Source organism: Nothoprocta perdicaria, unplaced genomic scaffold (assembly GCF_003342845.1).
Source record: "Nothoprocta perdicaria isolate Ctin4 unplaced genomic scaffold, notPer1 scaffold_49, whole genome shotgun sequence".
Taxonomy (NCBI): domain Eukaryota; kingdom Metazoa; phylum Chordata; class Aves; order Tinamiformes; family Tinamidae; genus Nothoprocta; species Nothoprocta perdicaria.
Window position 1 is genome coordinate 3,494,774 of NW_020455743.1, and position 25,619 is coordinate 3,520,392.

Sequence of the window (25,619 nt, forward strand, 5' to 3'; positions counted from 1 at the left end):
GGGATATGATTAATATGTATAAGTTCAGGAAGGGAGAATGCAGGGAGGAAGGGGACAGGCTGTTTTCACTGGTGGCCAGCGATAGGACAAGGGGTAATGGCCACAAACTGAAGCATAAGAAGTTCCGTCTCCAGGTGAGGAGCAACTTCTTTACTGTTAGGGTAACAGAGCAGTGGAACAGGCTGCCCTTGGGGGTTGTGGAGTCTCCTACTCTGGAGGTCTTCAAAACCCGCCTGGATGCCACCCTGTGCCACATGCTGTAGGTGTGCCTGCTTGAGCAGGAAGGTTGGACTAGATGATCTGTAGAGGTCCCTTCCAACCTTAAATATTCTGAAATATTCTGAAATAAATACAAGCCTGCAGTTAAAACATTAGCACAGATTTTAAATAACCACCAAATTAAGGCTCATTCCTAAGGTGAACAATTATGAATATAAACTGTGCTACTATAAATAAGTACTTCTTTAACAACTACACACCTTTAGTAACCCAAGCAAGATCTTACCAATGTGTATCTGATGAAGCTGCTTTGGTGTCAAAGTCAAGCTACAATCTTCCTTCTCTTGGGCAGAAATGGGCACAGCATTAAGCCCATTCCAAATCTGCAGTAACAACAAACCATTTTGTCAGAGTAGGATCAATTTTTTTTATGTTTTGTTACACAGTAATCACCTTATGCTTATATTACTGCTCAAGCATTTAACTTACTTCTTCGTTTGAGGATTTAGAACCAATTGCTTCCAACTTTCGACTAGTTAATAAGCAATTTTCATCTGATGGAAGCATTTTGAGCTGTGGCTCCTCCTTGCGAATATCTGTGATTGAGATCGTTGGTGAAATAAGCCCATCTGCTGGTTTAAGGCCTATGTTTACAGAATTATTATAAGCATCAAATTGCCTACAAGAAGGAAATGAAAAAGAGTATGGAAATGTAGATATGCGGACATTCTATGTTGTATACATTAAATTATCTATTTTTAAAAAATACATCAAAAATAGTTTAAATAAGACTTGAAATATATTTCACTATCAAAAAAAAAGTATATTAAGTGTCTTGAGAAGTGTTTACTGCATTGTTTAGGCAAGGAATAATACCAGTTGCATATATATATATATATATATGCATAGGATATGCATAACCATAAGGTGATGCTTCCTGTAATAGGACTAAACGGGTTGCAAATATGGCTACTGTGACATTGATATTGTAGAATATCTTTAAAAAAAATCTTAAACAAAAAAGTTAAACACTTAAAAGTTATCAAAGTGCCAATATTACTAAGTAATCTTTAATTCCAAATATCCAAATAGGATAGACCTATTGCCTATTTCAAGAGTAATTAACAATTAACTTGGTTAGAGTTCAACTCCAACCAACTTCACCTGCAGCTGTACCTGAAATCTTTAGACTTCTTACCAGATGTTTCATAGCAAATACTTAGAAAATCAGTACTCAGAAAATGTTGTTCCATAACAAGAGAATTTATTTGCTAACCATGATATTCTCCTTTCCATTCTTGCAGTCAAATATGCAAGTTGCATTCATATAAATAACAGCCCCATCCACTACCCAATCCTAATTTGCTTCAAGAAAACCATTTATTTGTAAACACACTACAATAAATCGAGGCAGATCTTGTCCAAATCGGCATTACAGAACACAAGGTTGCTAATGTTTACACACATTACTTTCTGACATCACTAATTTCTAATTTATATATTTGCCCAGTCAGTGATCTAAAGGTGTCCAAACAAACATTCAGACAAAAAGATTTTTCAATACATTAAAGCCCCAAAGCAATAACCACTTGAGTATGGGATTAATTTTAAGTATATGATTGATAACCAGAATAAGTCAATCTTCATGTGTATGCATATCGTTTCATACAAGTTTAAAATTTTGGAAAAAATTCTTACCTAGAGGCATCTTTTTGTAAGCGACGCTGTCTAAATTTACAAATGTAATCTGTATAATATTCCTTATGTGCTTCCTTTTCCAGCTGTTCAAAGTCAGTGTAAGAAAACTGTGGATCTACATAATTGTATCTCTCAGTCTTTGTGAAAATAGTCCTAAATATTTAAATAGAATTGTAGTTTCATTATGCATATAAAAAGATTTTGGTGCTTGTTAGAATGAAAATGAGTAATTTGGAATGATTTTGCTACATACATATTTCATTGCACACTTTTTTTTTAAATTACAGTTGATTAATATTTGACCTTGCAAAGGAAGCTAAGAAAGTGGAAAATAGACACTATAAAAGCTATATCTGGAGTATCACACAAGAAAGTAATTCAAGAAATCTATGTCTAAGAGATGCTTGAAATGCACATGCAAGAAGGCTAAGGCAAAGTCAACCATTCTGCATTTAAAAAAGGAAGGGTAATTGAGTACTCAATATTCAATATGAGTAATTGATCTTGATCTACTAGTATAATAAAGTAGGGATATTTACCTCTATGGATAAGTATTTGTTTTTAGATACTGTATTTTCATCATTTGTTACCTGTACTTTTTATGCCGTTCGAAAGGTCTGATGCTGGCTGAGCGGTCATTGGGAAGAGCTACAAGCGCATCATTCTTACAATTCCGGTTCATCTGGTGAGTATGAATTTGAGTTTGGGTTGATTTAAGCATTGCCATGGGTGCAATATCAGTGCGCTGTCCTGTGTCATCAGGAACAAACTGCCCAGTTGAATTGGAAATCATTGGTATTATGCCTTAAAATTCAAACAAAACACGTTATATGCGCTTATACACATTCTTTCTAAACGAATGTCAAAATGTTAGCTCCAAAAAAAGTATCTGATGATCCATGATGGTCAGCCCAGCAGCCCAGTTACAGCTATCCACCCCACTACTTTTTCCTAAACAGGAGGGAGAAAAGCATTCAGACCAAGGACAACAACACTGACTTGCCTACATCACCAGCTCACAGAGAAAAGCACCCAGGGCATCACTGCTGTGTCCACCAGTGCGCAGCGAAACTGCAGGTCTGCTTGGACTTGCACGTGCACATGGGACAAATCAAATTTAAAAAAAAAAACAATTGAAGAAAAATTAAAAGGATTTTAAAAAGGATTTAAAAGGAGTTAATTTAAAAAAAAAAAAAAAAAGAACAATCCATTATTTTACATTCTCCCACACTTTTCCAAAAGAACTTCATAAGCCAAGCTAAATACACTTGGTTTACTTATCTGCAAATTGCCCTTGATTTGCACAATCAAGCAAAACTACTTTCTATTCTTCTAACCATAGAAGTGGTTGCAAGCAACTTCAGCTGCTCAGGGAAGCAACAGTTCACAGGGAGGCTCACTCCCCTCCCACCACCAACTACACATATGGGCAAATATAAGTTCCCAACCACAGGCACAGGGAGAAAAGAAGGAGAAAACAAATAATCCATCTATATAAGGATCTGAGCCACATGACTCCCACCTTACTTCAGTAAAATGGGGAAGCAGCACATGGATATCCGTAGCCTGTACAGTACAGATACAGATTATAGTACAGGCCCCTCCTAACCTCTCCACCAGCTGTAAGGAGGAGCAGGATGGAGAAGTTAGAGCAAAGAGCAGAAGGAAGAAAAGCTGACAATCATCAAGGGTAACAAAGAAATCAAGAAATATCAGTAAAGTTAAAACCTAGAAAAGATATCCTGTCAATAACCCTTTAATATTTGAAAAACTTTATATAAAAAATATATTTTATATAAAAACATATATATTATGTAACATTATACAAAAACACATGTTTTATATACACACAAACAAAATATAGAGCTGCTACAAAACGAGGAATTACATGCACATATTTAGATTCATTGGTATATTTCAAATCTACCTAACTCTTCAATACTACATTAAATCTTTAGTCCATGGCTATAGTTATATAGGTAATAAATATATAGATAGCTATTCCCTTTTTTTTTTCTCTTGTGCTTTAACTCCCTCACTACTTGCACCTCAAACATATAAGCACTAATGGCAATCACTGATAAAAAGAGAATCCTTCATCTTCTAATATATAAAAATTTCAGAGAAATCTTACGCAGGAATACCTTCTTTTTTTTCCCCCAGCAACTGTCTATCACATATGCACAAGGTTTTCAGAACTTTTATTTTTAATAACTTACCAGAATAATTTTTAAATGGAATGGTTTTTGATTTAGATTTGCAAACACCAATGAATTTCAAATGTATTTGGTGAAAGGATTTTGTCTTCAGGATCTGTGAATTATTTTCTTCTAGCCCTGAACCAATGATATCAACAAGTTGTTTCTTTTTAAATACTCCAATCTGACGTGGAGAAAATGAAAATATCACCTCCTGGGGGAGGAAAAAAAAAATGGCAGCTGAGACACATTAGGAGAAAACAGAAAAAGATGTGTGCTGTTCTCTATTATCAAAAAAATAAATGCTTATTCCTACTGAACAAAGGGTTCTTGTTATTTTTAAAACAATTGTTCAATACTCATTTTTAAAACATGTCAACTGCTACATTAAATTAGTGATTTAATTGCAATACATTAGAACACCAAAAAAATCTTACTTGCTTATTTCTCAAAGGACTCTATTCCACAGCACTCTAAGTTATAGGTTATTGAAATTATACATGCCTCTTATTTGACTTAAATTTGACATAACATTACCTCTAAAACCAAAAATATGTTACTCAGAAATTTGTGATTTACTAAAAAAATTGAAACTAAGCCTACCACACGTGCACATCTTATGTGCATAAACCTTACTTCTCAAGTCAATATACATCAAGTATTTAAAGCTTAAAAACAGGGTAAAACAGGGTAAAATTTCCTTAACACTATACTTTTTTTTCCTCATTTCAAATAATATTTGGTACTTCCTGAAATACAACAAAGAGCTCTACAATGATTCTGCATACGTAAGAACTAATTATACATTGAGGTTCAGTTAAGGGTCATGGCTAAATTATTCAATCTTGCAGATATTTGGAGGAACTTGTATTTTCAAAAAAATCTACCATTGTCTACTGTAGAGTAATAGAATCTGCACATCTACATGGCCTAAAGGCAAGTTGTAGGTTACCTTTGTAGATTGTTTTTTAATTTTTCCCTTTTCAGGAGAAATATTGAAGTGGGCAGTCTTTCGGAAGATGAAAGTTATGGGAAGTGACTCAGATTCATTCCTGACTTTGCAAAGAACTTCAACTTGTTCGCCCAAGAAGCAGTCCGTAAAATTTATAACTGGTCCTGGATTGAAAGTTAACATGACGGGAAGCCCAGAACCGATCAGAGCTAATTCCATGTGAGGAGGATAATTCACTGCATTAAAGAACGAGAGAGAAGGAAGAGGAGGGAGGGAAAAAAACATACACACACGTATTAGCTTACAAGCAGAAGAGTCGTTAAGGCAGCAATATGGTTGTAGAAACAAAATAAGTTAGACAGTGCCGTGATTTATTGTGCAATCTTCCATCAACTTAGAACACTCGTGTTTAATCGTAACGCCTGCTACATAGTACACACTTCTACTAAGGAAAGGGAGGAAGCAGAGACGTTCACTTGAAAATGCAGCATCAAAGTACTGCTGACTGGCAGATAGCTCTTTTTACTGAATAGTTACATTTATAATTAAGCTTTAGGCTTTCCCTGACAGCAGATGTATTCATGACATGCAGGATTCCCTCTTCTTTCTATTTACTGTTACCATAGCATTTTTTAATGCAAAGGCATTAAAGATACAAGTTCATTAAAAGTGTATTTCTGTTAACACATTAACATACTTTTGAGCGGTGTATCATCATTGCTGGGGGTCTGCAGAAAGCCACCTTTACTCCCAGCAGCCTCAAATCTCAGAAACAGGACATAATCCTGTTTTGCTGATGAATCATCCAGTCCAGTGGCCCTTTCAAGTTTCCTACAAAAATCACATTTTTGACATACAAGACAAAAAAAGAAAAAAAAGAAAACCTCTAACAATCAAGGTTTATTTTTCCTTTTTGAAACTGGATACCCTGGTACTTATTACAGCTTAAGCATGTGATCTTTACCGATCTTTCAGAAAACGGAACAGTAGCAAATTTAAAAGTAAGAATTAAAGGAAAATGAAAAGAGCATGTTCTCTTGTTCTGGCCTGAAGCAGAAGTATTCCTTCATGCACAGCCTTTTTTTTTTTTTTTTCTTTTCCTCCTTTTTTGGGGGGAAGAAGGGAAGAGTTGCTGGTTATAATGATAGCTCTCCAACCCATTTCAGTCTCTTGGCAGTAAAGTATCTGTTCTTCCAAACTTAGAGAAATACTACATTTTAAAAAAATAATTCTGCAGAATGAGCAAGAATACTTAAATTGATACCATAGGAGTCTCTTTATCAATCTTTAGAAATTCAACACATTCAACAGGAGATGCAATTAGATCCTTTGGCAGAATCCAATTAAGTTCTTCCAGAACAAGCTTATTCAAACATATCCTTAATTAATTAAAAAAAAAAAAAAAAAAAAAAACTCTCTCAGATAAGTACGTCACTACATTTACTTTCTGATTTGAAGCATCATGGCACAAATTTCCTTTAACACATGTAAATGCAAAATTGTTCAAAAACGTTTGTAAACACATTGATTTGCTCTAACAGAACTTTTTATAGGATATTTTAGATGTTTAACTTTTCTGTTGCTCAAACTTGCATCAGGCACTTACGTTGGACTAAAACACAACGTAATCACAGATTTCTGATAAGGCAGCAAGGTTCCTTGATTGGGAATGCACAAAATCAAGGTGGAAACATCCACATCTCGTGTTCTTTTCATGAAACTTAAGTCTCCTAAAAGTGCATCTGTAGCCTTCTGAAGATCTGTACCCTACAAAAATAAATGAATGAATAAATAAAGGTGGAATATATGACAGTTCAGCCAGTCCTCACACATGCTGAGGAAAGTATAACAAGTAGAAAAACATAATAATACAAGTAATAAAACACTGTGTTGCTTTTAACATATGATAGTTTAATCTTACACAGCTAATTTTTCAATTTCAATTTAATGTTGAATGTATTTGATGGGTTTTTGCTTGTTTGTTTCTTTGAAGCAAAGTTGATGCTTGCTCAGATCAACTCATCACTAAAGAAAACCAAGTAAAACAGCTGGTGTTGAGCACCCTGGAATACCAAAATTTGTTTTTGTAACTGCTACTACATGATGACAAAACCAGCAAGTCAAACGAAACTATTCATCAACTAACATGGGAACATACTTAGCATGCCTAATGATACATTACATGGTTAAACAGCAATATCTAAAAAAATAATTCAGAGTAAAACTATAGTAAAATGTTTTTTTAAAGAAATTGCAGTAAGTCTATGATGAGGAAATGGTTTCACACAATAAACAATCCTAGGATAGGGATCCTGAGAAGCAAAAATACCAAAGTAGAAATAAAGTTTTAAATTAAATTAGGTTTTAATTAACCTTTTTAATTTAATTGAAATAGTAATTGAATGGTAATTGGTGAAATTGACTGGTAGTTTTCTTACCATTTCTTCTCCAGTGGCATTGTCCTCCAGCACTGCTACCCAGTCCATACACTCTGGACTTTTATTGTACAGAAATACTTGTTCAGTCTTTGCGGACCCAAAATAAACAGATCCAAAATCAATGCATTTCAATTCATTTCCATGAGACACTCCTAGAACTTTAAGAACTTGTTCAACCACAACAGCTTTGATTCGTGTCTCTGCGCAGTCGCGTCCTTCTAGCTCCACTCTGTCAGTAAGAATAGGAGAGTACGTTACACACACCAAAAAAGTTAGAATAAAAATAACAAATTATTTTAATACTATAACCTCTACAGAACTGAATCACACCAGAGCATTTAAACTAAATCACTGTCTTTCCATAGGTAGGTTAAGCACAAAAATAAGCATACTTGGCAATTCAATACTTAACAGAAATACTATGGATCAAGAAAGTCATGCTGTGCAAAAGCATGGATTCTTCCAGCCAAACACTAGAGCTGGAAGAATCACATGATGTCTGCTGCTTCTGCAGGGGCAGGTTGTTTTTCTTGGAAATAGTATTTTTTTTTGAACCTCTACATCAGACTCTCACTTCTGTTGAGTAGTCTGTAATTTTTCCTCAGACAAATGGAACCAGAAGTTCCCCTGAATAAGCACAGAACTGTGGCTGTTCCTGCTCAACTGCTTGAACTTGATGATGCCTCAAAACGTCACAGGACCAAATAGACCTTGTACAAATATTAGTTTTTAGAATTCTGCTTAAAAGAGCTACTTTATTCTTGTTGCACAAAAGAATCTAGGAATGTACTATACTGTTCTAATAGAATGAACCATCTTTTTTGAGAGCTTCTGAACACAAAAGAAAAAAAATCTTGTTTTGCATGATCCCAAATGTATACTTAGAGAGGTGCATACATCCATATTATGAAAGATCTTTACTAAAGCAACCAGGTACATCATTTATATATGATTGTGCTGTGAAGATAATATAATCAGCAATTTATTTTAATGAAAATAAATAGGGAAGACAACAACTCACCTAGGAACTTCTTTGGATAAGCATATCCATAATAAAGACTTTAGAATCAATACCAGACATAAATAAACAAACGAAATAAGTTTATAGAGCTGGATTTATGCAACTACACACCAACTTACTTTATCACTTCGTTGATGATTCTTGGCACATCTGTGCAGATGCCCACATCAATCATCTTTACAGTTTTCGGCTCTACAACTCCACTGGTAGGTTCTATGTTAACTAGGACAACCCCATCATATGATAGCTTAAATGTACCTTAAAAGAAAAAAGAAATTAAAAAATTACACTACTTAGAACTCAACAAATGCAGATATTCCTATGGAAACAGAGTATTGGAAATAGGAAAGATGGAGTGCCTCCAGAAAAGAAACCTGTTTGAGTTTCTAGAGTGTCTCTAAACACTACATTCACATGTCTGATGCCACTAGACAAGTTATCATTGTAACAGCTCATCGCAACAGGTAATCATCCTCCAAATCAAACTGATGATATCATAAAGAACCTGCAGCATTTTATAAAGCACAATGTATTTTATACACAGCTCTGGGCAACTACAGTAGCCAGAAAGTTAGGCAAACACCTAATAAGAGGTCTGTTACCTGCAAAGTAACTGGTAATTTTCACAACTTTAAAACATACAAGATAAAATATTGCAAATGAGAATGTTGAATCTCCGCAGGATGTTATTTTAAGGATTTTTTTAAAATGTGAAAAAAAAACGTAAGTGTGTCTCATCAGCAACATTATCTATCATCATATCATGGGTAGGAAGAAATATTTTAACAAGTATAAGAAACAAGTACTGTTTTACTTCAGACAGTAGATAATCTTTAATAATAGGCAGAATCAAAGTGCTTGGACTTTGTGCAAGGGATAAGATTTGAAATGTAGGTATCTAATCACTGCTCTAAGCAAGAAATTAGTATGCATGACTAATGGCTGGTAATATAAACCACATACCACATCTTTAAGGGAACCAGCTATAAAACACTTTTTTTTCCCTTTAAAAGGATATGCTTTCTGGAGGAAAAAAACATCAAAAAGTTTTTTAAAATGTTTTGGCTAGTGAAATATTCCATTCTAGGATTAAGCAAACGAATTACGTAGTTTGTTTTTAGCCTCCCAACAATAGCTGGAGGCTTGTAAAGTTTGTCAGTGTTTCAACTTGCTCTACTTTACAGGTATACATGAAATTTCATGCATTCATAAACTCTCACAAATTTCATATGGTGTTAACATAGTTCAAACTATGCTCTTTTCTCTCTTAAACCAGCTCCAGGAAAGGGACAGGGTTGGTTTATTGTGAATTCACAAATGGAGTGAATTAATAGACTTAGTAACCAATCCACCTTTTTCAAAATACCAATATTGATCACATAAATTAAGTTCAAATTTGAGTATTCCTATACAGCATTCTCCACATTTTTCACCCTCTTTAGAAGAGTCCCTCAGACAAATTGAAGGATACAGCTTTGAAAGCTGTATCATTTTAAAACCATTGTGGCAAGGAGAAAGACCCCCTATTTTGGTAACATATACAGTTAATTCCAAGGAACTCACAGAGTGGTTGAGGTTGGAAGGGACCTCTAGAGATCATCCAGTCCAATCTCCCTGCTCCAACAGGGACACCTAGATGTTTTTAATTAATTAAGCTCTTAAAGGCCAGAGAGCTGAATTTGTTTAATCAATAGACAACTAATGGGGCCACAGAATCAAAACAAAGTCAACAAAGCAAAAGCAGACATGATTTGCCATGATATGTGCTGGGTGTTGCAATCTAAAGGACATTCATTAGTTTTACAACTTTCAGACGGGATTCCAAAGTAGAGCACTCCTGGAGCTCAAAGTTCTACATTCATTTTTCTTCCCAAAGCATTAATGCAGTATTCACCTACTTAATTAATGCAGTATTCAACCTAAGTTGAAGATCTTTTGCAAAGCTATAAACTACAATACTGCATATGCAAAACCCATAGCTTCAGTTAATTTTTTTGCTGCACAGGATCCTCAATTACTTGGTCACTGAAGTGTTAACTCGTGTAATTATTTTTTCCCAAGAAAATTAAACCTTTGTATAAGTTAACATACAATAAATATTTACCTGGAGATGATCCATGGTTAGTAATGCTAATCTGTTTATTAATTATTTTACTGTTTACAGTCACTGTACCAAAATTAATCTCAGGCTCAATTTCCAGATAACAGCATGGAACTAATCTGCAAAGAAAAGAGACAGGGCTGTACTTTCTCCAAAACTTGAAAAATACATTTGGATTTTTCCAAATGTATTTTGGAAATACAGTTCCAGTTCTCCTAATAATTGAATATTTATGCAACTCACTTCAGCAGTACAGTACACAGTATTTATAAAACAGATCTGTCAATCTGTCTACTTGAATACCACAACTGATTTGCGTAACTTTAAAACAATTTAGCTTTAAGTAATTAGCTAAAATAAAATGTAAACAGGAACATACACATTCCAATTACTACAATGTATTATCATAGTACAAGAACTTGAACAGAGTATTTTAAAAGCTATTATCTTGCGTTAACTGCAGCACAAAATAATAAAATCTGCTAAATGTTGACTCTACTTATCAGCTGTCTCAACTGAAATTAGAGGGAAAAAATGTATGTCATTTTCAGTTAACAGTCTCAGATTATAAATGCCTTCTGTGGTTTTGGCAAAATGTATTTTACCAAGTAGAGGTGGATAACGACCAAGTTACTAGTATTGTTTAAGTGCTTCTGCCAAGACAAGGACTTCACTGTATGGGGTGCTGCATGGCCCTAATGAAAACCTTACACTTGCTTTGGAAAACTAGGGCTTTCTTGAAGGTCCTAAATTCTCATTTCACTACAACAAAATATAGCCTGATACAGCAGTGTTCTTTAAGCCTCTGAACAGGCAGAATAATACAAATGTACTACATTTGCAATGAAACTTAAATAGCAAAGAATTCTGTTTTCATATTCCTTGCTCTGATACTCCAACTTTCAGCTGTTTAGAATGATCTCATTTTAAGACTAGGTGAAGAAAAGCAAGTTTTGTGGGCAACGGTAACATAGTATCTAGATCAGCACCTATTAGGAGCAGTTTTCTCCAATCCCCAAACATCTGTTTTGTTGCTTCAGCTCCAGACCTGGAAAAGATGCTCACATCCAGTTCAACCTGGAATCTGATTTTTTGAATTGTTATAAGATTGCATCTATCAATAAAAATCTGCAGGTTTGGTTTAATGAGAATGCTAAAAAGGATGGCAAAATGAACCTAAGAATTAATTTAGCTTATCAAACAGCTGAAAGATTATACTTCCCATATATTTCAAAATACTGCATTTTCATGTCTCTAGTTTTACATTGTTTTGATTTCAATCTATACTGAACTAGAAAGGACCTCTTCAGAGGTCTGTTTCCCTCTTTCATGTAGCATCATTTTAAAAAGCCACTTTAAGTGGTATTTCATGTAGCAGAGAAGACACAAACACAGACTGGACAAGAAAGGAGACAGTCTAATAGTTTTGTGGGTCAGTTGCATCTTACGATCTGGATTCCATGCAACATTAAGGTGATGAAGAAGATAAATCTTTCTGGCCAAAGCCAGACCCCACCTGTACAAGATATTTCATAAATAGAAATATATATATATGCTGCTATGGATGTCTACAGACTCTATAGGAATGGCAGGCCAAAAAGGTAAGGTGAGGAAGCTGCCATTTATGAGAGAGCGCAATGGGAATGTATTGAACTGGTCCTAAGGGTGGATGGTGACCAGGTTGAGAGTTTATGAGCAAAGATTAAGGACCAACACGGGTGACTGTTGTGGATGTTTGCTGTAGGCCACCTGTTAGCAGATGAGACCTTCTACAGACAGCTGGAAGCGGCCTTATGACCACAGCCCTGTTTCTCATGGGGGACTTTAACTACCTTACTATCTGCTGGAAGAATAACACAGCAAGGCACAAGAAATCCTGGGAAGCTTTAATGGCAGAATTTTGACACAGATGATGGAGCCAACAAGGAGCGGGGTGCTGCTGAATCCTGTACTAACAAACAAAGGAGAACTGGTTAGAGAAGTGAAGGCTGGGGGCAACATTAGGTGCGGTGACCATGAGATGGTGGAGTTCAGAATCTTACAAGGAGAAAGCAAGTGGCATCACAACACTTCAGAAGCTCAAGCTCTTGCCTTGTCAGTGACTCGCTTGGAAGAATCCCAGGAGATAATGCCATAGAAGGAAGAGTAGTCTAAGAGAGGTGGTTAATATTCAAGAGTCACCTTCTCCAAACTCAAGATTGGTGTGTCCCAAGGAGCAAGAAATCTAGAAAAGGGGGCTGAAGACCTACATTGATGAACAAGGAACCCCTGAAACAGAAGCAGCAAGCAGAGAGAAGGTGGAAGAAAAGGACATGTCTCCTAGAAGCAATATAAGAACAACGCTGGAATATTCAGGGATGGGACTAGGAAGGCCAGGGTCCATTGAATCTGGACAGGGTTGTCAAGGACAGCAAGAAAGGCTTCCCCTCCAATACATCACTTAAAAAAAAATAAAATAAAATAAAAATTTAAAAAAAGACTAGGGAAAATGTGGACGTGCTGCAGAATGGAGCAGGGACTCTGGTGATGAAGGATACGGGAAAGGCAGAGAGACTGAACACCTTCTTTGCTTCAGTTTTGACTTCTGGAAGACTTCTGACACTGTCGCCCATAACATCTTCATTGGCAAGCTCAGGAAGCGCAGGAGAAATGAGTGGACAGTGAGGCCGGGGTGAGCGGCAGAGGGTCGTGATCAGTGGCACTAGCTCTGGCTGGAAGCCTGTAGCTAGTGGCACAACCCAAGGGTCAGCACTGGGTGCAATATTGTTCAAGTTACTCATTGGTGACCTGGATGAAGGGACAGAGTCATCCGCCCTATGATTCCTGCAACTAAGCACATCAGGTGGCCTCCAAAACTGGTAGGAAATATATGAGACAAATCACAGAGATAAATCAGCAGTATTAGTGTCACATGTGCCACGTAGATACTTGAAAAATAATTTTACTTGCAAAGCAAACAACTGTGATATTAAAGTCACTGAAGCACAAGAGAAACTGAATACTTCTGGTGACATTTCTAACAAATAAATGGTTACAAGAATAAGTGATATTGCAGTTTAATGCTGTATGGAAAGTAGCTTTTCCTACGTTCCAGATAAATCACTTCCCAGACTTTTTAAAATAAGTAGGTAAATGTAACGGAAGTTACATTGCACAAATTGCTAGCAAAAGGTTAAAGCCTCTCATGCTTTCTTTCTAAACTGACAGTTAATTTTTAGGAAGAAAATTTATTTCAATACAATCAATTCAATACAATCTTTAAAAGTAAAATGGCAGTTGGATTGATTGATTGATACACTCTAAAATAAGCCACATGAGCAACTCCAGAGAAAATTTTAATAGGGTGAGCAGTGTAGGTTTAGATCTCTACCTTTTAAACACCAAGAATGAAGGGACCTGAAGTACATCCTGTATGCCTTTAATGCTGAAACTTACCATTAAAATTATATTTAGAAGCTTACCAATATAGGGGTTAGATATAACATAGAGACATACATACAAATACACACACAGAGCTTGACAAAAATGAATTTGTGACCTTATTGTAAACTGTACATATCATTTTTTAAGAATTAAGCAACATACTCTTTACTACAATTCAGTTCTGTATATATGGACAGTTACTAAATACCTTTTATGCAAATGACTTTGTACAGAGGGTAGAGATGAAAAAGAGATTAACTTGTCTAATGCTGACCCAGGATTAGAAATTATCAGTTATCATTTCCAATAAAGAGTAAAGGCAGGAATCTCAAAACTCTAGGAATTTAGATATGAGGATGATTAATTTCTTATGCCTGTCTACTCTCATAAAAAAGTTACTCTTCTAAAGGGACTCACAGGTGCCTTCACTGCAGCTGACAGATTAGTTACCTAACGATATGTGACGTGAGTTGACACACTTTCCACAAGATTAAACCAAAAATAGCAACAGCAACATAAGGAATTTGCCTGTCATACCCAAGTAGAGGGATATCAACTATGTCTTCTTCTATCAAAAGAAGCAGTCTATCATGAAGGTCCTCTTCACTGTCAGGATAATATTCCACAATAGCTGTAACTTTAAGTCCAGATGCAACAGGCCTTCCCGGATTTTCCACAATCAGTTTAAACTACAATTAAAAATATATATATATATATTAATTTTAAAATATTTCCAGATTAAAAAGACTAGGCATAAGGTATACAGATCGATTTTAAATTTACAATTCTTTTAAAAATATGCAAGAATTTTTAATAAAGTCCTCTCCTTGTTTACCAAAGGCTAGACTTTTTACAGCAACACAGGAAGACATAATGAACACTAAATCATGAAATTACATGGAACTGTTGATTTAACAAATTACAACATACAAAATTAAAAAGAAACACAAATTACAATTTTGTAATTACCATTTTGTAATTACAAATTACAAAAAAACAAGCCATAGTCCTTCCAAGAGAGCTCTGGATTTGGATACTGCTGCCATTAACCTCCTGAAACGGAAGTCAGTTATTAAAAATATTCTCCATTAAATAATATCCGAGAAAGTATTAAGGTTTAAGTCTCAATCCAAAACTAGCAAAAAAAAGAGGCAATATAAGAATTTTCCTGTTCATGCGGTCCCTCTTCAGCTGGAGTCTGCAGGAAGTTCAACACAGTTCACTGAAAGGCACACTGAAAATACAAAAATATGCCTGAAAGGTCCCATGTTTATAGGGAAAAGAGAGAATGTTATAGCGAGAGAGAAACAGTGAAGGCCCAAGGCATCTTTTTCCTCTCTCCTCCCCTCCTTTTTTTTTTTTTTTAATTAAACCTGAATCATTTGTTGTTTGTCTTCTGGCTATATTCAGCACTCCCTGGCTCTCTCTCCATCTTTCCTCAAGAAAGCAACGTGTGAGGAAAGCTCCAGCATGTAGTAAGCAGGCAGCAGCTCCCCTCTTCCTAAGCTTCATAACAAGGTCTAGATAGTCTCCGGTATCTGTCTCCTTCAGTTCACATCCTATGCATAACAGGTTTCTACTACGGATGTCAGTCAGTTTTAGTTCAGTTGAAGTTTACTTCTGAAAAAAGGGGCATCCTGATCGTCTTTAAGTTCAAATGCCAGATACAAGTTAGAACAGTGAAAACAGACAACATGCTAGTTGTCCATTGTGTCATCTTCTGTTCCTCTAAAAGTGTCACAGTTTATAAATAGTATAATATATGAATGTTCTGCTAAAGGAAACCTGTCATGTATTACGCACCAGAACTATGGGATAGTTTTTGACAGGGCTGCAAGGAGTCATGAGTTCAACTCTCCTCTAAAAATAAACAGCCATGCACATTCATTCTCTGTATGGGAAAATAGACAAAGTGTTTAATAACTTTAGGAAATCTGTTAAAAACTGCTTTGTGGACCGAGATCCTTGAAACACATTACTTAACCATCCACTGTGATGGCTCAAGGAAGGTCATTTTTCAGGTCTTGCCTTCTGTGAATATAATGCCTAACACAGTTTCCAGCTAAAAGTCACACACTTCAGGGCCATAAACACACACAGACACACACTAAGTAGAAGGTCTGGGAATGACTTAAGAGCAGCTTTATGGAGGTGACTATGTAAAGTAGGACCCCACAACTGACCCTCCATGCCTAATGCCTTTAAAATGCTCAGCATAAGGCACAAATCCCCATATCTACTTACAGAGGCACTATATTCAAACAGGATAGCTGAGTAATCTTTTCTCTAAATTTGATTCTGCCTCTCCACTTCTGACATAGAAGGAAAACCGACAAATAAGGCTGAGGAAAACTAACCAACTGAAGAATAAGCGCAGGTCTGCTGAACCGGGCACCCACAACAGCCTCCGCTCCACGGCAGAATTCTTCAGTGCCACCATAAAAAACAGACTGTATAAAGCAGGCAAGTTTTCTAGCTTTAGAGAAAAATAAAATGCATACACAGTCTTAGCCAATTTTCTTCTACAAAACAGGAGTTCGACTATTCAGGTAGTGAAAACCACACTATAGTTTTGATGACTAAATTCAGAGTCTAGCAATTCGTAGCTCAAGTTGCTAAGACCGAAAGCAACACCAGCTTCCATTCAACTCCCAAAGCCAGTCCAAGGCTTTGATCCGAATACTGAAAGCTATTAACAGATAAAATCTTGCTCAATGAAAGACCAATATAAAGCTTTTAACCACAGCCAGGCTTTGTTGGGACTATACAGGTTACAAGTCAAGAGCCAAATTGCTTAGAACTGGAAAGAAAAATTGCCTTTTAAAAGTCCAACTGTGAAATGTTGCTTTCAGACTAATCCAATGAATCCAGAATCATGCTATCTTGAGAAAGATTATTAAACCCTCTAAGAAAGCCTTCTGCAAGCAAGTAAAATAAAAGTAATGCTATCCTCAATAAAACTTAGAATACAATACAGGTATTGGGTAACAGAGCTAGGAATCAGCACTGGGGAAATTCTAGCGAAGACAATGACTAAAGTTGCATCCTCCAGCTGCTCAGGCACACTTATACACTTGCTGCTCACACCTACTGCAAAATGATCCGTGTCTACATGGCCCTCCCAGACCTACAACGCAACTACAACACAGTGGAACTCATGAGTATCTCAAGGAGTAACATTTCCAGATAGAACAACATTAGCTCAGGCAAGCTAACCAGGGTTCATAGCAACAAGGGGCTTGACTAGTCAGACATGGAAGGAGCTCTTAACTATTAAATTACTTCTACTTAGACTATGGACTTAATGATTTAGGAGAACAAGATCTCTTCAGATTGCTCATAATCTCAAGAAAACAAGAGACCTGGGAATGTTTCATCTGACTTACAGCAGCTATTTTCCTGGTTTCACAGAAATGCTTTCCAATAAAAAGTGCATTAAGGCACTCATTCCCTTCTTCAAACACTATCACACAAGAAGCCACTTGGATATTGCCTCTCACCCTTCCCACCCTATCAGTTACTAAGCTCATCTCCAGCTCCCCTTGCTAAAACCAATGAGTTTCACAAGCAATCCAGCTTCCTCGGTGGCATTTCCCACTTGCAGCGGCGCAGCACACACAAGCCATACATCTACCCGCACCTCTTTAAAGTGCCAACCTAAGCAGGCAAAGCTGCCCCTGCACATCAGGAAAGAAAAGATCGCACAAATCACATCCGAGCAGGGCCGGATGCCACCCCGGGGGTCTCTCAAGCACCAGGGGCAGCCGGTGCGGGAAGGCCGGGGAGCCGGGGGCGCTGCCCTCTGGCCCCTCGCGGCCGCCCCTCACCTGGGGCCGCCGCGGCGGCAGCAGCTGGAGGCGGCAGCTCGCCCCGCGCCGGTTGTGCACGCTGAGCGCGGCGCGGTAGCGGCGCCCGGGCACCGCGCACGGGAAGCGCAGCTCGGCCGGCTCCACGCGCACGCCGGCCACGTCCCGCCACGGCCGCGCCATGGCGGCCCCGCGCCCGCCCTCAGAAACGGCCCTAGCAACGGACGCAAAGCGCTGATTGGGCGCCAGAGGGCGGCGCTCGCCACGTCACCAATGGGGCGAGCAGCGCCGGGCAGGGGCGGGGCCAAGGCTCCGCCCTGAACGGTCGGTAGCCGCGGGGACCGTTGGCCGAGCGGCAACGCAACGGTCGTGGTTTAGTCCAAGTGTCAGCGGGAAATGGCAGCTTTTTTTCCTCCCGCTGTGTTCCTCAGCAAGCAGATACCCGAGGCTGAGCCCTTCTCTGTGGCAGGATTTCACCAGCCTGGCTAGAGCTTTTCTTCTGGGATCTCTCTTATTCCCCAAGGTGTTTTCCTGCTACAGATCCTTTTCAGACAGCATCTCAAAGCAGTGAACAATGATACATCTGCATGTTTTTCCTGCTCTTTCTTTTAAAAATTATAATTAAAAGTGGTCTGAATTCTGAGCATTAATCATGCCCATGGTCTAGATAAAAGCCACCCAGGCACAATGCCAGTGGCTACACTAATAACTCACCTCATGCATTTACTGCAGGGTGAATGATGCCCTCATTTCTTGACTTACGCTCCTTCTTCTGCTGTAACTCAAATGCTAAAAGGAAGCTGGTACAAGCCCAGCACTTAGGCAAACTAGGAGGCAGATAAAGAAACATTTGTTCTGACACTTCAAAGAAGCGGAGCAAGGTGGGAAGGAAACCAGCGTGCACGGTCCACGCACAACTCCTCCCCACAAACATCAGACCTGATCTGCTTTGCCTAATATTACCTTGAGAATGCATGAGGGCTCCAACTGCTTACTTTTTAAAAATCCAAGGTGAGCAGTTGCAAAAATGATTGCACAGGTGAGGGCAGCTGATGACCTGTGAATTACAAAAGACCCTAAAAAACACTTTTTTAAAACATGTGAGGAAACTTAACTCAGAGCAAGGAGAGGGAAGAAGAGCCTTGGGTCTAATGATGGCTAAAGATGCTAATAGTTAACTTCCTTCTGAAGAACTTGAACAATATCTCCCCTCTGTAGATTGCTGAAGGATAAACAAGAATATCATGTTGCTAGCCCTATAAGTAAAACCCAGTCAATGGAAGGAAGTGCCTTGGAAAGCCTACTTGAATCTGTTTTATAGGAATGCTGATTGAACTTAATTGGCATTAAAAAGGTAAATAAGGAAAAGATTACCTTATCAAAGAGTTAAACTTCCCCTGCCAAATTTCTCTAGAGAAGAGAGATCAATCTTATACGGTTTCTTTGATCTTTGAAGGAATAATTGAGCAAGGTCAAGGGACACAGTATCAGATCTTATAAATATGTGATTCAGGCAAAGAAAGAGAAACTCCAGAATTTATACTGACATCAAAAAGGTGCCAAATGGTCTTGAGCTCATTAGTTTATCTTACTTTGAGTTACTTTACGATTTTCACATTAAAGTGATATAGAAATGTTACATGACCACATTCTGGAAATAATAGAATTCAATGGAAAAGGCATATAATAGACATATAATTCAGAGAAAATGCCAAATTTATCACCTGTGATATATAATTTCATAGTGCAGGAATCAGTCACAAAATTTACATTTTTCCATTCCATTGGGCATTATAGCAACAGTTAATATTTCTAGCAAAAGTATTAGAAGCACAAAGTAGTTATTATTCTTATACTGCTTTCTTTCATATTCATTGTGCCTCTCCAAGTGGCTTTCACTCGGTAAACATTTCCCTGTTTTCTTCCATTTCTCCAGTTTTGAACATTGTTTTCTGTTTGGAAAAAAAAGTCCCCGGAATGTAACAAATACAATTATTTGCTTAACAAAGTGCAGGACTATGCACTAAACCTCACTTGTGAAAAAAAGTCCAGGGTAAAAACATACATACGCTTTTAGGGATGGTCATTTTAAATATGATCATTTCAGAGCTTCAGTTTGGAACATCAGACTGGAAGGAGCACTTCTGACAGAGCAATAACTTTATCATTGCGAGGCTAGATTAGGCAGTAGAGGAGACAAATCTTTAAAATCAGTTGTATCCCGATCCAGAGCAAAGAATATTGCCCTTTTTTTTCACTTGGTTGGATGTAGACGTGTCCATAAAAGTTTGTATCAATTTTTAAAACATATTTTAACTGTGGTTTGGTTCGGATACAGAGGCCCAGTATTGCACTAAAAGAATCCTAATTCCCCTTAAGCAGTTTGGCTTAAGAGGAACAGGGATCAGGATCAAACTACAAGGAACAGTTGTAGTTTGTTTTCATGACAAAATGCTTTATACCTAATGCAAGGATATGAAGAATACATACATATTCTTTCCCCTTTATGACTGTATCATATGACTACATTAAAGATGATTTTCCTTCCACAGAAATCCACAGTATTCTACAGCACAGTTACCTGCGTAAGTCACCCACCTTAACAGTATCCAATGCATAAATAATAAATTCTCACAGCAAATTTAAGAATTCACAGTGAAGAGCAGAACCTTATATAAATCTTCACTACCTCTAAATTTCTGAGTCATTTTCTAATTTCTGTGGGCCTCTCTCTCCAGGCTGATCTGACTATTGTCCAAGGCTTGGGGAAGAAAATCAGAATTACTTTCGTCCAGTTAATAGACGAGACAAATTTCTTTAAAGTAACTTGTTCCTATCAAGTCATGGACATGGTAAAACCAGATGCAGAATCAGAAAACTTTCACCAGTTTTCCCCTGCTGTGCACATTAGAAACGAGGTAACTGAGATATTGCTCCTATGTGCCAGCATTCTGAACTGTTCACATGGAGAACAGTTTGTGAAAGATGTTTGTGCACAAAATAATCTATTTTATCGTAAGTAGTTCTCACCCATATAGACATCTCTAAAAAGACAGAGTTAAAATGATTATAAAGTGATTATAAAATATTAATTTATTTGGTAGCAATTCTGTAAAAAGAATCACCAGTGAAAACTAAGATAATTAAACTAACTTGAACAAACTGCCAGTCATGCTTCACTTTGGTGCTAAAATCTGAATTCAGAGAAACTGATTTCAACCGTGAATGTTACCTATTTATTTTGGTTCAGGAAGAGCAAATGCTTTCAGAATATGTGGAAGTGAAATAGACTGCATACTGGTAACAAAAAGAATAGTGTATTTTCATATTGGCTTTTGGGAGTTAGAAACAGATGGGAGTCCAAACAATAATGAATAATAATATAAATGCTTTTGCATTTCATCTTGCAAATTGCTTCGTTTAATGGGCTCAAATGAATGCTCAAAATGATAGATTTGGGTTTTAATTCGCTCTAAAGGTCTCTTCACTAAATAAAGTATTCTGTGAGAAGCAGACTAATAAAGATTTTATTAGTTCTGTCTGTTCAATAAAATCATCAATCTTCACAAAGCATGTAGGAATTTCCAATATATGAGACCTCTCTCGCTCTCAGATTAGATTGAAAGTAAAGGCACCAGAATTATTGAAAAAGGGACTAACAGACATACTATCAGACAAAGCAATCACAAATGCCTTTTTTTCTTTTTTTTTCCTCCCTTTTTTCTTTTTTCTCTTCTTTTTTTTTTTTTTAAGAAAACCTATAGAAATTTTTTTAAAAACATCATGAATATATACACTCTCTAGGTTTTAGCATATAGTCTAGGTCTCAGTGAGCCAAGCTATTGACAACTATCTGCAGGGCAGAGGCAGAATCATTTTATCTGGGCAATCTTCAGCTAAATAGATTGGGAGGCAACTAGTGCTGTAACATGAGAGCACTGATTTTGGGACCAGGCTGATATCCTGACACAGTACTGAGCTGAACTTTTTCTTCTCCATCTGAGGGTCTAGTAGCAGTCAGCTTAAATATTTCAGTGCTGTTCTCTGCAGCAAAGTAGAAAGGTACCTTTTTTTTTTTTTTTTCCTCTTGGAGTCTGCCTGAATGGCTTTCTATATCTGGTATTTTTTAGTCACTATGTCTGTAAACAGCCTCGTTCATGAAAAATTTAGTAGCTCTAAAAGCATCTATAGCTGATGACAAACTTCATGTTCTAGGGGGGAAAAATGATGAGTAGAGAAAGAAATCACTGAAAAGCACTGAGAAAAATAAGGAAAACTTATGTTTCTGAGCTAAACAGATCAATTCTGATCATAACGTATCTAAAGCTTCACATACGTGGGCTATGGACCAAATCAGCTAAAACAGGGGTTCTTTAGCAGCTGTCTGTGGCTCTCAAAGCCCAACATAAAATCATGGGGTTTGACACATGCAGTCAGACCAGAAGCCTTCTCAGGCTCATAGCAAGATGTCAACAGCTATTAGCACCAGTAAGCAATTACCAAATTTCCAATCCAATTAAGATGTGATTTCCTAAGGTTACTGAAGGTGGGGCTCATCTTGCCACACTTCACCAATTTAAAATGTCACGTCTAGTCCAAGCACTATATTTATTGGAAAGAGATAAGTACCTCCAGAGGATGGTCACCTCCCTCCCCATTACATAGGTGTTAAAATGGGAAATGAATGAATTCCATATATCACATGGACTTTCTGCAGGGCTCCTGCTCTTTAGACACCATAGCACTTTGGAGAGCTCTTTTCTAGGAGATAATGCTAATTATTGAGGAATCTGTTCAGATCATGGTGAATTCCTTTGTTTATTCCATAGGCTGAAAATTAATACCTATTCCTTTTTGTTACAAATAGTGGTAATTTTATTATGTATGCAAATTTGCATTTTATCTACCATTTATACAACTTGCTTCCTTAGAATCCAAGTGCTTTGCAGGAGAAAATGTCTGCACCACAATTGTGTGGAGTGCCTGATGGCTTCCTGCTCCTCAGCTCTTTAGGCACTCACCTTGTTGAGCCGCTCAATGGTTTGATTTCCTCCAAGTCATTTACAGTTGGGAACCATAACCAAGCAGTTCACACTGCAGTTCAGTATAGTCTTCTCATGATTATTCCCTGCCTTATCAATCCACTTGGCCTGAAAATCCAAACCTTAGTCCTCATGAATGTCACTGCAGCTCATAGCTGCATCATCCTGGGAGAGCTTCTCTGTCCTCATAAGCAAGGACATTTAGCTAGGTCCTCGTTCAGCCATGGCCTTGAAAATCAACAGCAACACCCCAGAACTGCATCAAATGGGAATTAGGACAGAATGTATCTTGCAAAGCAGAGATGATGATGCATGCTCTGAGGAACTCACGCTATTCCATAGGCTAGTGATGTGTTATATCAACATATTTTCCTTTGTGAATTTTATATTGATTTTTAATTGTAATTTTAATATTTTTTCCACACATCCTTCAGATGAGGAAGGAAATAATGCCATTTGTTTCTTCTTCTTCATATTTATCCATTATTTTCAATGATATTTTCTATCAATATACTATGACTATCAATGACTATCTATAGACTGATAAATCTATCTGTAAATACCTTTCTTAATACAGTTTAATATCTTTAATGCAATTTAATACCCTATCTATTTTTTTCTGAATTGTTCTGTTTGTTGGAATGAGGGAGCTCCCACCAAGACATCTTTTACTCTCTGTACAGCTAGTACATCACTGTCTTGCTAAAGCTTCTTTCACAGGATGATGGTGGAAGGGCAAGCAAAGTGGCAGAGGCCAAGTGCAAGAGCGAATCGTGGAAATCCTTAGTAAGGTGTTGGATTAGCAGTCAGGAAACCTGCCCATGCTTTTGCCTTTAGGCTGGTGTTTGTGCAAAACGCTGGCCACCCAACTGCAAAGAGAGCAGCAGTTTTATGGCAGTGCAGCGGGTGGTGCAGCAGCTATCCCGGGGTGCCCTGACACACACGGGTCCATGTTTAGCCTCTCTGCAGCCCCGTGCTCTCACAGCAACTGTTGTTCTTGCCGGTCATGCACACTCCAAGCATTAAGGGAGAAACCCGCAAGGAAAGAAGACTTTTGCTTAAGCATGTTGCAAGGTGTATGCTTCTAGTTTTGCTTCATATTCATTTACAGTGAAAATTAAAACACAGTAAATTGACAGCATCTCCTAGAGAATTCTTCGTTCCGCCCAAACAGGGAACTGCTTTCCTGGAAAAGCGTAGCTCTGTAGGCAGATTTTTATACTTGGAAGAAAAGGTTTGGCTAGCAATGTGTGGGCACTGCATGGCACCTCCTGCATGGCAGCTAGTTCCCATGGGGGGAACAGCAAATCCCATTTTGATATGCAAGAGATTCCCAAAACTTTACAGCTGCTTTACTATACCTGAACATGCTTATGTCCCAGAGATCTAACTCCTGATGAAAGGAAACATGCAACAACATTACTTGCAACAGCACAGAGGTTTCCCAGAAAATACTGTATCGGAAATGAAGTATATCAGAAATCAGGGCAGGAGGGGAAGCAAAGGGGACAGTGGAAGAGGAGCAGCAGCAAAGACAGGTTCCTGCTGGCCCCGACAGTGCTGCACATGGCAAAGTTGTCACACGTGCACCAGGATGTCCCTTGGGGTGCGCCCACCTCAGATACAGGTGCAGAATGTGAACAACCCTCCTGCGCCAAGGGAGGGCGTGGAGACACACCCGTGGAGAAGGAGCTGCTGGAGAGTTATGAACTTAATCACCTACTCAGCTGAAGATGCAACAGTATTAACATGTGGGGGGTTTATTTGGTTTTTTTTTTGTTTGTTTGTTTGTTTGTTTTTTGTTTTGTTTTTTTCTTACAAAATCTGGAAGATTCTGTATGATGGGGCTGCTGGATCTAATGTTCTTTCCAGAGCCAAACTGGAAACCAAGGCAAATTTTTGCAGAAAATGGAGTTTCTATTCCTTTCTACAAAATTATCTTCTAGTGTTTATTTTCAAATAAAAACATTAGCCTGTTTGTTTCTTTTGTCTGCATATATTCACAGATGAGATGATCTGTGTAAGAGCCTAATCAGTTCTTATCACAGAACTGTCCACAGTGTGAAGATACACATATACAATTTCTCTGGAGTTTTCCTGATAAATATTTTGGGGTCTCACCTTTTCAAAACAAGCTAAATATTGAGGAGAGTGGGGGTTTTTCCACTTTCCCAGTCCTTGATTATTGGTAAGGCTTGGCTAAGGATTTGTCTTTTGCACAAATCAATGTTATGTGGACAACTACACTCCATCTGTCTTAGGAGAAGGCACTTAGCTGAGCCTATCAGCCTCGAGAAAGGTAAATGCCTTTAGGACCTATCTGTTTGACTTAGTTCTCATCTGTCTTCCCTCACAGGCCTTCCAACTCCGAGCATTCGTGCTCTGAGCTGCAGAGATCAAGAACGTTGCTGTATTTATGGCAATGCTTTTCTCTTTCGCCAAAAGAGGGGTCAAATGTAGCATACTAATACTGCTGAACTCTACTATCCCAGTAGTTTTGTATTTTTGACATTTCACCAAATTTAAGACCAAAAAAAAAAATGGTCCTGTGATAATCTAATTAGACTTCCTACAAGATGAAAGCCAAAATGTAATTTCAGAATATTTCAGAATATTTCAGAATATTTAAGGTTGGAAGGGACCTCTACAGATCATCTAGTCCAACCTTCCTGCTCAAGCAGGCACACCTACAGCATGTGGCACAGGGTGGCATCCAGGTGG

The 25,619-nt window shown here is 37.7% G+C and overlaps 1 protein-coding gene across 1 annotated transcript in view; it reads right to left on the reverse strand.

Annotated features, from left to right (window-relative positions):
• The window catches only part of CFAP47 (cilia and flagella associated protein 47), a 283,396-nt gene extending 265,357 nt beyond the window's left edge, over positions 1–18,039 (reverse strand). The window contains exons 1-13 of the mRNA XM_026047310.1: positions 17,878–18,039; positions 14,588–14,739; positions 10,631–10,746; positions 8,646–8,784; positions 7,506–7,734; positions 6,674–6,834; positions 5,765–5,898; positions 5,068–5,303; positions 4,137–4,329; positions 2,508–2,721; positions 1,918–2,070; positions 709–898; positions 506–602 (exon numbers count right to left, since the gene is read on the reverse strand). Coding sequence (XP_025903095.1) covers positions 506–602; positions 709–898; positions 1,918–2,070; positions 2,508–2,721; positions 4,137–4,329; positions 5,068–5,303; positions 5,765–5,898; positions 6,674–6,834; positions 7,506–7,734; positions 8,646–8,784; positions 10,631–10,746; positions 14,588–14,739; positions 17,878–18,039 — 2,176 coding nt within the window. The remainder of the gene's footprint in view (positions 1–505; positions 603–708; positions 899–1,917; positions 2,071–2,507; positions 2,722–4,136; positions 4,330–5,067; positions 5,304–5,764; positions 5,899–6,673; positions 6,835–7,505; positions 7,735–8,645; positions 8,785–10,630; positions 10,747–14,587; positions 14,740–17,877) is intronic.
• Positions 18,040–25,619: the final 7,580 nt, after the last annotated feature.